The sequence below is a fragment of the Corvus moneduloides genome, chromosome 4 (genome assembly GCF_009650955.1).
Source record: "Corvus moneduloides isolate bCorMon1 chromosome 4, bCorMon1.pri, whole genome shotgun sequence".
NCBI classification, from domain to species: Eukaryota; Metazoa; Chordata; class Aves; order Passeriformes; family Corvidae; genus Corvus; species Corvus moneduloides.
In genome coordinates this window covers 73,624,841-73,639,135 of record NC_045479.1, presented here as the reverse complement: position 1 = coordinate 73,639,135, position 14,295 = coordinate 73,624,841, and the positions used below count along the sequence as shown (strand labels likewise).

The following is a 14,295-nucleotide window of genomic DNA, read 5'->3' as shown; positions in this document are numbered from 1 at the left end:
AAATTCACCCCATGAAGGGGAGAGGAGTTGGGGACAGGTGGCTTCAGGTAAGACAAAGCAAAAGGTGTGGAGCTAATCCACCCCCAGGAGACCGAACTGCTGCTGTGCTTCTTTCCCAAGCATCCTTTTCTTTTGAGTTTCTCCATCAAAATGAGGATGAAACAGAAAACGTGGGATTTTGGATTGTTTCCAATGTTAAAAATCCTTGCAAGTTTTTTTCCTCCTGGGACTGTCCTCGCTGCAAAGACAGAGGTCCATGGCACATGGCCTGGTTTATCACCACCGCTCGAGACTGTGGGCCTTTGCTGTGCCAGGAAAGAGTCTGGGCGCCAGGTTGGCTCACTGGGATCTTCCTCTTTCCATGGAAGCACTGAGGCTCCAGAGGAGACAATTCTTGTAAATCAGGAACTCCAGCTGTGTGGTTTTTGTCTCAAAAGTAAAGCAGCCTTAAAAGAAGTCCCAAAACTCCTTAAACATCCAAAATAAACCCCCAAAACTCAAAGCCCCCCAAAAGATCTGGAAGAAATAAGGGAGATTGAGCCAAAGATGTTTCAGATCTTGGCTAGGCCATGGCCCTTCCCTCCTCATAGGGAGGGAGAAAACAGGGATGTCCCAAAGATGCTGGTGCTCCCAGCTAGGGAAGGAAGGCTGGTCCCTGACCAAGATTTGGAGATAAACCTCAAGTTTGGATGCTTGGATTTTATTTAAAACAACACCTTGATGCAAAATACCAACACTTTGCTGAAGCTGAGTGAGTGGGAGGAAGAACGAGCCACGTAAATGTGGTGCTGCATCCTGACCGGTCCCATTCCGGTGGTGCCGGGCGGGAGGTTCCGGATCAACCAGTGGCTTTAGGGTCACTGAGACAGCAGCTCCCATTGCCCTGAAGGAGCAGAGAAGGAAACTCCTTGCAACAGATCCAGAGGAGCCAAAGAATCACAGGCTGGATCCGTTAGGTTGGAAAAGATCTCCAAGATCATCGAGTCCAAGCTGTGCCCGATCCCCACTTTGTCCCCCAGCCCAGAGCACTGAGTGCCACATCCAGGCATTCCTTGAAAAGCTCAGGGAAGAACAAGCCACTGACTATGAAGCAGGCAGGTGACCCCCAGGGCCAGTCAGAGAGGCTGAGATGTGACCATGGGGATGTGGTGGGTGCAGGGGAGGAGGCAGTGGCTCCAGGGCTGCGTCCCGTGCAGCTGTGGATGGGAATGTTGTATCTTATCTCCTGCATTTACCTTCGTCCGAAGGATGAGTCAAGGCTATGATGTAAATTAATTGACTCAACTTTGCTCTCAAAGCTTCAGGTGCCTCATTAAACTGTTCTTTATTGGGGTTTTGACCAGAGTAGCTCCTGAAAAGACAGGTGATGGAGGATCTTGAATGAGGACTGCAGCCTTTTGCATATTATCGTTTGGTGGAAAAAAAATCTTCGTGTTTTGAACGGACTGGCACAGAGGTTCTGTAGGGCAGAGCTGTGACTTGAGAGCCTGGAAAGCTCTCAGAGCTTAAATCACTGCATGGGGATTTTGTGATTTGTCAGTATTACAGAATCCAGACTGGTTTGGGTTGGAAGGGACCAAAGATCACCCAGTTCCACCCACACCTCCCACTGTCCCAGGCTCCTCCAAGTCCCGTCCAGCCTGGCCTTGGACACTTCCAGGGATGGGGCACTGAGCTATTTCTGATGGGAAAAATCCTTCCAAATATCATCCTAAGAGAGGTCTGATTAATCATTGATGCTCTTGCAGTTGAGGGGGTGAGAGATGGGGGGCTGAGCTTTCATTTCATCTTATCTTTAACTAAGTGTCCATGCTGAGAGATGTCTTCTGCTCCTCTGTCACTGCTGAGTGTGGTGGGATTCCTGAAATGCTTTATTTCTGGGCGAAATCCCTTCCATGGTGTCGTGTCAACACCTCGTGCCTTAAGGGACACGTTTAGTTTGGCAGTTTAGGATTTGTCAGGGTAACACCTGACTTTGAGAGCTCTTCTTTCAGCTGCTGTGGTTGGAACTCGTTAGACAGCTGGCTTATCTTCCTGAAAATACACCCTCGTGCCCACTGATTGTCCTCCCCCACCTCTTGAAGGCCTCTCGAGTCAGTCCCCCAGAAGGGAGCTGGTCAGGAGGATATTTTCCGGAAATCTTCGCAAACCAGCTTCCCAGTCAAAGGAAACATCTAACAGAAATCAACTGTGGGACATTCTAACGTTTGTGCTGAGCAGTGCTGGCAGGAACCCTCCACGTGGTTTCCAAAATTGCAGTTGGTGAGGACAGGAAAGGTCTTTGGTTCTGTAGGACCAGCCCCTCTCGGTCTTCACCCACCTCTAAAAGACCTCCAGTGAGGAAGGTGCTGCTCCAGAGCTTCACCAACATTATGTTTAGCTGTTGTCTGGGATTTTTCCCACCTCCTAAGTGCAGGTTTCCATGCTGTTCTTCAAGCTCATGTCTTACTGGGGAAAAGACAATTGGAAAAGATGATTATTCCCTACTTACCTGCACCAGCCTTGATGTATTTACACCTAGGAATGCGGACCAAAGCAGGCCCAGTGCCCTTTCGTTGTGCTGCCCACCGAGGGCAAACATTTCATTTTTTGGAGGTCCTCTGGCTTGATTTTTGGGTGTGTGTATTAAAATCTACTCGTTTGGAACCGTTGACGAGAACTCTTCCATCGCTAGGGCCCCGTAGTGCATTCCTGAGCACAGGAATTTCAGCTGGATTCCTCAGCCCCTGCCTCCAGAGGAGGGGAAGGAGAAGTTGCAGGAGTATCTACTGTGAAAGGCTTCTGTGGGATGGTGCTCAGCACAATTTGCTCTGGTTTCCCCTCAGTGTTGGTGGAAACAAAGTCCTCTGAACGAGCTGGACGTCAACGGCTGAGAAAGTCAGTGGAAAATTCCGCTCTTTTTAGCCTTTTCCATTGGGGGCTGAGGGACTTGTGAGGCCGCTCACTCCTGGCTCTGCAGTGCTCACAGCTTGCAGCACTTCCTCCTTGCAGCACACGGAGCAAGAAGTGTCAGCCTTGGCCTCTGGAGCCACTGGATCCCCAACAGCAGCACCAGCTTTTGGAGGGGCACCTGCAGCTCTCAGCCGAGGTGCTGGGTTTTCGTACGATGAGGTTGCCTTGCAAGAACCCGATCACGTCCTGTGCTCTCTGGGGAGCTCCAAGGGGATCGCTCAAGTCCTTGTGCATTTTCCTTTTTGTCCCACAAAAGAACTCCCAAGAGCAATAATTCTGTGCTGCTTCGCCACTCCAGACCTGTGTCCCTCCTCCTCCGTGCCCAGCGGTGTTTCCTGTGACATCATGGCCTGTAGAGCCATGAGCTCCCCTCAGGTAATGGCTCCACTCTTGGATTCTCCCTTCAAGCACGAGGCTGTTGAGATGTTGGCATTATCTCCCCCTTCTTGTTGGCGTCATCCTGGCTCGGTACCGCAGGGCTGGGCCTTGCCCGGGGCTCCTGGCTCCCTGATGCAGGAGCCCCATGGGAATGCTTCTCCACTGCCTTTCCCTCCCCTTCCAGGGGCTGTTCCCGTGGGAGTTTGCCTTGGCAGGAGATCGGCTCTCTGATCATTCCTAGATGTTGTCGTCGATGCTGCCAAAGAAGAGGATTTTGTACTTTTTGAAGGAAAAAGCTTTTTCTGTTCTTGCGGTGACGTTCAACCTGGTGACAGTGGTTGCTGTTGTCTGGTCAGGAGTTGGGCTGGTTCCTGCCTCCTCATCCTCCAGGACTTTGTCTTGAGTTCCCGTTTGAGCCCCACGTGGAAAAGGTTTCATGCGAGGTCCTGCCGTTCAACCTTCCCGTGATGTAGAGGGTCAAGCCAAGAGGACATCCCTCACTCCATGGGTGACTGGCAGCGTGGAGCTACACACCATTCCATTCCTCCCAGCCATTCCACACGGCTTTGGAGATTCCGCAAGAAGCTTTCAGGATGCTGTATTGAATGTCCACATTGTCCAACCAGGTTGTTGAGACAGCTCCTGTTTTGGTGTCAGCCAAGACCTCTCTGCTCCCAGGTGCGTTCCAAGGCTCGCAGAACCTTGTCCAGCTGCACATTCCCACTGCTGCCGTAAGGAGAACATGCTGGACGTTCACAGGACTCACGGCAGAAGGCTCTTCATTCCATCTGCTGCCAGATCCCAGCTCGATGCTCCCAGTCCAGACAGAGCTTTGTCCCAGGCTGCCTTGGGTTGGTCTCCTCACTGACAGGACTTTGTGGTGGTGGGACCTGTGCTGCCGTTCCAGCCCATCCTCCATCCATGCCTGCTGTGACTGCCTCACACCTGGGATGGGGTAGCCAGGTTTACTCGGTCTCGTGGCATTTGGATGTGGAGCCACATGGGCAGATGTCCAGAAAGCCAACTCTGTCCATGGCTCATCCCACAGCGTGGGCAGCAGGTCAGGGGAGGGGATTGTCCACCTCTGTCAAGAGACCCCACCTGCAGAGCTGTGTCCAGCTTTGGGGACCCCAACAGCAGAAGGATGTGGAGCTGCTGGGGGTGTCCAGGCAGGAGAAGGGGAGGATCCAGGGAGAGCTGCGAGCCCCTTGCAGGGCCTAAAGGGGCTCCAGGAGAGCTGCAGAGGGACTGGGGCCAAGGCATGGAGGGCCAGGAGCCAGGGAATGGCTTCCCAGTGCCAGAGGGCAGGGCTGGATGGGAGATTGGGAATTGGGAATTGCTGGCTGGGAGGGTGGGCAGGCCCTGGCCCAGGGTGCCCAGAGCAGCTGGGGCTGCCCCTGGATCCCTGGCAGTGCCCAAGGCCAGGCTGGACATTGGGGCTGGAGCAGCCTGGCACAGTGGGAGGTGTCCCTGCCATGGCAGGGCTGGCACTGGGTGATGTTTAAGGTCCCTTCCCACCCAAACCATTCCATGATTCCTTGGCCTGAGCCTCTTTTCACTGAATGGGAGATAAGGAAGGACTCAGCCTGAGATACCAGGAAGAAGACAGCGCGTCTTGTGTCCCTGAGCTGGACAATATTCCATATCCTGCAGCACTGGGAATGAAGCTGAAGCTGAAGCCTTGTCCATGCTGCACTAGCTTTGATCTCAAGGCTGAGGAGGTGTCAAAGCAAGGCAGAAACTGGCACTGATGATCTCGGCTCCCTGAGCATCCAACAGTCCCAAGATGTCCAGGGCATTTCTGATCCTTGACCCCAGTTCCCCGGGCACTGAATCATTCCACCCACCCAACCTTCTCCCCTCAAGCCCTTTGGGGTGGTTTAATGGAGTCACCTGCAATTTAGGATCAGAGCAGGTGTTCTTATGCTCCGTGCCAGGTGAGATTTCTTTATCAGACATGGCGTAACTTTTCCCCTCTGAATCCCGTGTCTCTCTGGTCGCGGGCAGAGCCTGACCTTTACCCTTGTCCTTCCCTAAGCTGAGACCTCTTCCCTGCTGAAGCAGCAGGAGTTTCATTCTCTCCTCTGGCCCATCACAGTCCCCCAGCTGAAATGCAGCTGCAAACATTGACCCGGCATTTGAGTCCAACCACAGCCACCTCCGAGTCAATCGACTCCAATCCTGATTCATGGTGGCCATTTCAACCCCTGAGGCCTTCCATGGTTCTTCTCCTCCCTTGGCCACTCTCGTGTCCTCCCCATTCCCCCACGGCTGTCACCGGCCATGCCGGACCCTCCTTCCTACCAAATCCAGCTGATCCTCCACCAAAAAACTTCTTTCTCTGGGATGTGGCAGGAGCTGGTGCTGTCCCAGCTGCCTCTCTAGATGTTGTCCTTGTGCCCGGCTGGCCAGAGCTGGCTCCTCACCCCTGCCAAGGACAGGAGGGGCTTTTTGGGTGGATTCAGGGAGGGGTAGCAAAGTCACAGCCTGGTTGCATCTTCCTGGGAGCCCGTGGCCACGGTTTGTGCTGCTCTGTGTGTGCTCCATCACCTCTCTGTGACAGACAGGAGCCGGTCTGAGCAGCCACGGGATCCAGTGGGATCCCATTTCCCTGCCTGCCCCGTTCCTCGCAGCGCTCCCCAGCCCAGCTCCGCTTCTTTTGCAGAAATGTATTTTTCAAAGACTCGAGAAAAGTTGGTTTGGGTTTGGGTTTGGTTTTTGGTTTTTTTTTTGTCTAATGGATTTCCTGTTTTTAATACAATTGAAAGGGTCTGAAATCCATGCTTTAGATTAACATATGCCAGCTAGATTAGGGCTAATCAGGGTGCAGGTCTGAGCAGATGCAGCGCGGGGCCAATCCCAGACCTGATTACAGCATCTCAGCGGTTTAATCGTCTCTCTCCCAAGGGCGATCAGCTCGGCTCTAATGCACAGCAGACTTTCCAGCCCTCTCCTCCTTTGGTTTGTTACCACCCCTGGCAGGAAGGGCCGCTACGTCATCTGCTGAGGCGATTTGCGTTAATCCCATGCAGAAAGGGATCTGCGCGGCACCGTCTCTCGCTGACACTTCCCCGCTCTTCCGCGCGCTCCGAGAGGTGGCCGGGCTCGGCCAAGCCTTGTCTGAATTAACTCATCCTTCCCAAATACCCCAGCTGGGTGTTCAGGGCTCGCCAGCACCCGGGTCTGGCACGTTTGGACAGCGTGGAGGGATCGTGGCTTCGACGTCGCGTGGTCTGTGGCCCAGGGGGGTGGTGGTGGCTCTGCTCCGTGCGTTGTCCATGTGGCATTTGATCTGCTCCGGGTTAACAACCCAAGTAACCCAAAGGGCTTAGTTGGCTTGTTGGTCTGGAGCGGGGATTTGAGGTGCATCCCAGGCCAGATCCCCAGGTCCTGCTTAAACTGGGATGTGCTGTGTTCTCCTGAGGGGTCTGCTAGGAGATTTTCTTCAGGAGGGCTGAGCCTGAGCTCTCTTTTCTCATTCGTTTTGTTGCCTGAAATTCCCACTGACCAGAAAGCGCCCTGGGAGCTGGGAGCCTCCTCCTGACCCTGCGCCGTTCGTGGCAGCCAGTGCTGGACAACCAACCCGGGAACCAATTCCATGGTTGGGCTTGGTGAATGTGGCCACAACCCCTCCGGCTGGGGGATCAGGACACTTCCCAGCCCACGGAGCGCTTCGGGACCCCGAGGGGAGGGATGTTGGAGGAGCTCTGGGCTGCGCTGGGGTCACCCACCTGGTCAGCACGATTAACTCCTAAGCTTTCCTGTCTGCACAGAGAGTTATCCGAGGACACGGAGCTGCCTCGCGTTACCAAACAAGTGCCCTTGGTGGGGCAGAGCTCTGCTCCCTGCACCTCAACCCACAGGGATTGTGCTGCTTTTTCGGGAAAGCCTCGCTCAGGAACCTGATGTCGTGGCGGGGGCTGGCCATCCATCCCGTGCTGCTGCTGGAAGGATTTGTTGACCTCAAAAAGCTGGTTTTATCCCCAGTAGAGGTGTGGGTAGTTCCTGAAATGTCTAAATCATCTCGCTTGGCCAAATCTCCCTTGGCCAAGCCACAGGTGGAGGTGGGTGCAGGGACAATACCGGAGAAGAACGATGAAGTTTCTCCTCCCAGCCTGCAGGATTTGCCATTCCCTTCCCCTGCCCAGCTCTGTCGAGTGCTCCTCACTATTTTTTCCACCTCCTTCCACTGTGCACATCACAACAACCCTCAGGGGCCTCGTTTTATTGTCGCTTTGGTGTTTCCTGGCTCACCAGGACTCGCCTTTGGCGCTGCAGTGCTAAAGCTTTGCCAGCTCCATCCTCAGCCTGGAGGCCTCTGGTCCCCTCCTGCAGCTGAGCCAGCCTTGGGAAAAGCTGTTTCTACTTTGCTGGACTCATGCATGACTGGGGAAGGGCTGAGGAAGGGGCTTTGCTTTCCTCTCTCTGTTTTGTGTGTCCCATGCACGTGTGAGAGCCCAGAACCAGTGCCAGGAGCCAGTCTGGCTTGGCCAGGGCTTGTTGGTCCCACGCTGCCCCTTCCCTGTGAGGGGAGAAGGACCCGGCTGGGATGGAGAGGGAGCAGGAAGAAGGGAATTGTGCTGGGGAGTGGCTGTAATGGGGCTCATGGATGCACAGCAACGGGATCCTCCCATGTGCCACCGGTGGGGAGGTGTTTGAGTGACCTGCAGAGTGGCAGGGGATGGGAAAAGCTGAATTTATCCCTTCCTCAGCCCCGCAGTTCCCAATTCTGGGCATATCAAGTGGAAAAACGCGTGTAGGAAGGGTGTTCCGTGTCTGTGGGTGATCCCTGATGGGCTCTGGGGTGGGAGCAATCCCTGCCTCCAGGAAAACTCGGCCTGACGGGTTTGGCTGAGCAGCTCCCTGCTGTACCATCCCAAAACATGGCTGGTTTGGGTTCCTCCTCCAAAAATGATGTCATTTCTTTCCTCTTCATCCTCATTCTCTCTCCCTGCAGCCCGACAGCGCCGGGGTGTGGGCCCCAAGCTGCTGCCACCCATCCCAACCCCATCCCATCCCCGCTCCCATCCCAGTGGCTTCATGGAGGGCAAATCCAGCACAGCAAGGCCTCCAAGGCACAAATCATTCATCCAGCACGGACACAGCTGGGCGGGGGCCGGCGTCCTTCTTGATTGCTGGTTTTCCGTGGATAGAATCCTGGAATGTTTTGGGTGGGAAGGGACCTCAGAGCCCCTCCAGTGCCACCCTCTGCCATGGGCAGGGACAGCTCCCACTGTGCCAGGCTGCTCCAGCCCCAATGTCCAACCCGGCCTTGGGCACTGCCAGGGATCCAGGGGCAGCCCCAGCTGCTCTGGGAATTCCATTCCAGCCCCTGCCCACCCTCCCAGCCAGCAATTCCCAATTCCCAATCTCCCATCCAGCCCTGCCCTCTGGCACTGGGAAGCCATTCCCTGGCTCCTGGCCCTCCATGCCTTGGCCCCAGTCCCTCTGCAGCTCTCCTGGAGCCCCTTTAGGCCCTGCAAGGGGCTCGCAGCTCTCCCTGGATCCTTCCCTTCTCCAGGGGAACATTCCCAGCTCTCCCAGCCTGGCTCCAGCAGTGCTCCAGCCCTGGGAGCAGCTCTGTGGCTTCCTCTGGATTTGCTCCAGCAGCTCCACATCCCTATAGAGCTGAGGACCCTCCTCCAGGCAAGGAGAGCTCCAGCCATCCAAAGACCCCCCCCCAGAGCAGCACAAATGCAGCCCCCGAGCCCTCGGGGACCTCAGGGCCGCCGTTCCCGCTCCGCTCCCTCCCAACGCCGCCCCTGTTCCCTCCTGTCTCCGCAGGCCTCGTGCAGATCCCCGTGAGCATGTACCAGACCGTGGTGACCAGCCTGGCCCAAGGCAACGGCCCCGTGCAGGTGGCGATGGCGCCGGTGACCACGAGGATAGCGGACACTGCCGTCACCATGGACGGGCAGGCGGTGGAGGTGGTGACCTTGGATCAGTGACGGCGCCCGGAGCAGCGGGATCGTGGCGATTCTCCTCGTCTCTTACGCGACTTCATTTTTTTACGCCTCTCCAGAGATGCAATCAGGTGGCATTGAGTCTCTCAGCTTCGGAAACGAAAAGGTTTTGTTGACCTTTTTTTTTTTTTTTTTTTTTTTTGGTCTTTCTTTTTTTTTTTTTTAAAACGAGAAAAATAGAAAAACAAACGAAAACAAAACAAATCCTGGCAGAGGATGTTGTGTAAAGTGCATTTTTCTAGCGCCACTCTGCTCTCGGAGGAGCGAGAAGCCAAATTGTGATGGGACTTGGATTCCGAGGAGGTTGAAAGGAAAATGAAAATAAAGTGACCCTTTATGCCCCGTTTTCCCCCCCGTGGGATCGAGCAGGAGGAGGCCGGGGGGCAGCACGGACACCCTCGGCCAGCGCTGCTCCGGCAGCACCCGCTGGCACCTTCCGGGCACAGCCCGCCCCTGGCAGCGAATTAGGTATCAAAGATTTTAATATGGACTTTTATATTCCAAAAACCCACCCCGGAAAAAACAAAACAACAAACCCTCCCCCCCACCCCCCCAGAAAAAAAAAAAAACAAACAAACAAAAAAAAGCCACAAAAGGAAGAAAAGAAAACAACACAAAAAAAAAAAGTTTGGAAAAAAAGACTCCTCTTTTGGGGGAAAAAAATTAAAATAACAACAAAAAAAAAAGCATGTGTGACTGCAGGGGGGTGTGGCAACCTCCCCCACCCCCCCCGAAGGGATGATGCTCTTCCAGGAGCCGCGCGCCTGCCGGAGGATCCGCGCCCCGCTCGGCTCCCCTTGGTGCACACTGGAGACCTGTTCCTACTTCTCTGCTCTTGTACCTGCCATTTTAGATCCTTGGGGTTGTTTTTGATTTTTTTCTTCTTTATTATTATTATTATTGTTGTTGTTGTTGTTGTTGTTATTATTATTATTTCCCAGTTTCGTGGCTCTAGACCGGAGTGGGAGCGCCTCTAAAGGGGCTCTGGCTGCGTCCCCCCCCCCATCCCCCCACGCTTTTTCCCACCACATTCCCAGGATTTCCCTTGCCAAAGAGCCACCTCGGGCTCATCCCCCTCCCCGCTGCCACCCCATCCTCTCCTCCTCTGATTCCCGCAGGAAAAGCTTCGCTGGAAGGGGGGATGCGAGCGAGACCCTTCCCTTTGGGGGACCCTCTTCACCCCAACCCTCCGCCCCAGCCCAGTCCTGCCCTGTGCCTCTCCCAGCACGGTTTTTAACCCCAAAACCCTTCCCAGGAGGGTTAAAAGAAGCCTTTGGGGGGTTTTTTGGGGGGGGACAGACTTTACTCAGTGTCCCCATGGGCCAAACCCTGGTGCCCAACCAACCCCCCCCCCCTAAGCATTTCCCATGGGATTTCATTTTTGGGGGATTGTTTTGGGGGGGTTTATTATGATTTCCAAGTGGCTGTTCAAGTTCTCCACATCTCGCTCCGCCTTCGAGGAAGTTTTCAGATTCTTGTATTTACTTGTTTTTTATGGGGGGAAAAAAACCAACCCCGCAAAAACAAACCTATCACATGTTCTTTGTATACAGTTCTTGGGTCCTTTTCCGAGGGGAGGGAGATCTTTCCACAGAAACAGTCCTGGTTCTCTCCGATTTACGGATCTTCTTTGGGTTTTTTTTTTTTTTTCTAATGATTATTTTTTTATCGTCCTTGTGAAGATGTCGGTGGCTTTTCAAGTCAGTGTTTCTTTGGCGATGAAATGAGGTTCTTTTAGTCCCAGAGGTTTCCTCCCCCCCCCAAAAAAAAAAAGAAAAAGACAAAAACCAGGCAAATAGCAGAGCATGGACCCCCCCCCTTGTTTTCCCAGTGTCTATTATTGCCTCATTCAATAAATTGTTACAAATGTGTCTACCCGGCTGTCCAACTCTCCTCTTTGGGGGCATTTTGGGGATATTTTGGGAATATTTGCCATCCTCCCTTCCTGGTGGGTGTTTTTTGGGGTTTGGTTCCTCCCCCCTCCCACGCTGCGGCTGGAGAGGAGGAGCTGAGCATCGCTGGGATGGTTTTGGGGTTTCATCCTTTTTTTTGGTGCAATTTATCTCGTTTTCCTCTTCCCGCATCAATCTGGGGTTGGATGGACGCCTTGGGAGTGCTGGAGCATCCCCCCGTGCTCCCACCCAGGGGCTGAGCTGCCTTTTGGGTTGAATTCCTTGATTTTCAGCCCTCTCTCACCCCCAAGGTCCTGGTGAGCCGGGGATGTTTTTTGGGAGCGCAAACCCAAGGAGGAGCCGGGAAACGCGGGGATGGGTTTCAGCAGCTTTATTGGAATGATGGTTGCCAGATCCGGTGAATCCTGCGGGGGCTTCTGTGGCGTGGGGTGAGAGGAAGAGCAGGAAAAGCTGGAAGGACAAAGAGAAGGGCAGGAAGGAGGAATGAGGCTGCTTTCCTGGGGATGCTCCCGGGTATTCCCGCTGAGCTGGAGCGGATCCCTCGGCATGGAGCGTGCTGCCCTGGCTGGGACGGTGACCTGGGGGTTTGGGGACCCCTGGGCACCCCAGGACATCCCATGGCCGGGCTGGGGTGCCCCAAAGGGGCCCTGGACCTGGCAGCAGGGCCGGGGGAGGCAGCTCGGCCTGGCAGACGCTGCTGGGAGGTTTTAATCTTCGTTAATCGGCCTTTAATAAGCAGGTCGGGGCCTCCTGCTGGGGCAGCTCCTGGAGCCCCCGAGCACCAGCGGCTTCTGCCTCGTACTGGGAGGGACTGGTGGGGCTGGACCCTGCTCCCTTTCTGCACCAGCAGCCTCCACTTTATACTGGGAGAGACTGGTGGGGCTGGACCCTGCACCCGTAACTTCCACATCCTACTGGGAGAGACTGGTGGGGCTGATCCTACTCCCTCCCTGCACCAGTAACCTCCAGCTCATACTGGGAGACACTGGTGGGGCTGGACCCGCTCCCTCCCCCAGCCTGGGCGCTACAGGGGGGTCCTCCAGGCGTTGGGGGGGGTCTTTGTGTGGACTTTCTGTCTCTATCCCCCCATGCCAGCACTGCTGTGCCCAGGGAGGACCCTGAATTGCAAGATGTGACCTCAAATTGCAGGATTTGACCCCAAAAATGCAGGTGGATGCTCAGGATGAGCCCCGCCGCTGCAGCTGGGAAGGGCCAGGATGGAGGGGAGGCCTTGGGATGCTCCCCAACAGGGAGCTGATCCCGGGGGAACTTGGTCCTGGCGGGCACCAGCTGCACTTTGGGGTGGAGCCTTTGGGGAGGGGTGGAGCTCCGGGGGTGTGGTCAGCGGGGGTGTGGTCAGCGGGGGTGTGGTCAGTAGGGCGTGGTCAGTGGGGGTGTGGTCAGTAGGGCGTGGTCAGTGGGGGTGTGGTCAGCGGGGGTGTGGTCAGTGGGGTGGGGCTTGGGGATGCTCCACCCCTGACCCCACCACTCCCCACCCCCTGCAGGGCAGGGCCCCACTGCTGAGTGGGGGTGGGGTTAAATCCAGCACTGGGGGGTGGAGGGAGGGATGGATGGACAGACTGGGAGATGGGTCAGGGGTGGGATGGACGGACAGATGGATGGAGAGTTAGATGGGATGGATGGATGGATGGATGGATGGATGGATGGATGGATGGATGGATGGAAAGGCAGGAGGGTGGATGGATGATTCCACACCAGGACAGACAGACAGACAGACAGACAGGGGATGGGTGTCCGTACAGCCAATGGATGTGGCTGCAGGAATGGACAGACGCTGGGTGTTTGTTACCTGGACCAGCAGACGGATGAATGACCAGACACACAGACACCTGTGCCCCCCCAGCCCCCACCTGCCCCAGGAGGGCGATGGGGACCCCCCATCCGTCTGTCCGTCCGTCCGTGCGTCCGTCCCTCCCCGCCCCCCGGCGCAGGGAGGATGATTGGAGCGTGCAGCCTAATCCAGTGTGATCCAATCTCCGCGGGCTTATGCCGAAAGCCCCGTAATCACCCAGCGCTGCCCTACATATCCCGGCACAGCCCGGCCACAGCCGAGCCCGGGCCGCGGGGGGAAGGGGCGTGCACAGCCCCCACCCCCAAATCAGCGCAGAGCTGCCCCTCCCCGTGACAGCCCCTGCCCCTAAAACCCGGCACCATCCCTGCTCCTGCACCTGGGGACGGGCAGGGGACCTGTGGCAGCTGCCACCGCCGGCTGCATCGTCCGTGCCTCAGTTTCCTCCCTCCCCAGAAACACGGGACTGGCTTGGGGTCGGATCCGGGAGCGGGGGCTGGATCCGGGGCTGGGGTAGGGGCTGGTGGCCTAATCCCACCCCCGCAGGGCCCTGCCCGGACCGCGGGGCCGGATCAGCCCTTGAGCCCGGAGTCACTTGGGGACACGTGGCCGCGCTGCTCCAATGACCGGTATCCCGCAGATCCCGGCTTTCCCCCCTCTCATGGGGGATGCCAGACCCCCCTTCCTCAGCATCACCATCCCCCCATCCCGCGTGTGCAGGACACCCAGCGCAAATCACATCCCCCCAAATCCACAGCGGATGGAGCGGGACACCCCACGGGGCCCTCCCAGCCCGGCAGCAGAGCCCTGGGGGTTTGGGGGATGCCGGGTTGCACCCAGGAGTGCCGGGGGGACGCTGGGGGGACGCCGGGGGCCCGTGTCCGCGGCGGTGCCCCGGGGCCGTAGTTGGCAAGTCTAGAACCACCGGATCCTGCTACCGCACCAGTGTGAGTTCTACCATTGCCAAAGGCAGCCCCGGGGCCGGGCACCGCCGGCACCGTCTCGGCAGCCAGGCCCAGCCTGGGGACAACGAGGGACACGCGGCCGCGGTGCCGGGCCTGGAAAGCTGCAAAAAATAGGAAGAAAAATATCATTTCACCCATCCAGACGAAAAACCCCACACGCAGCTCCAGATCCCCCGTGGGGACGCTCGGCTCAACCCCAGGGAGTCGTGTCCGGGAGGGGACAAGGAGTGGGGGTCCATCCTGCTCGTGATGGCCACCACGAGGACACGGCCTGGCCGAGGTGTCCCCATGGGCTGGGACACCACGTTGGGATG

The 14,295-nt window shown here is 56.4% G+C and overlaps 1 protein-coding gene across 6 annotated transcripts in view; it reads left to right on the top strand.

Moving 5' to 3' along the window:
* NRF1 (nuclear respiratory factor 1) overlaps positions 1-9,461 on the top strand; it is a 57,210-nt gene extending 47,749 nt beyond the window's left edge. For all 6 annotated transcript variants that reach the window (XM_032106139.1, XM_032106140.1, XM_032106141.1 and 3 more), the window contains one exon: positions 9,115-9,461. In XM_032106139.1, the coding sequence (XP_031962030.1) occupies positions 9,115-9,278 (164 nt within the window). In that variant the 3' untranslated portion in view covers positions 9,279-9,461. The remainder of the gene's footprint in view (positions 1-9,114) is intronic.
* Positions 9,462-14,295: the final 4,834 nt, after the last annotated feature.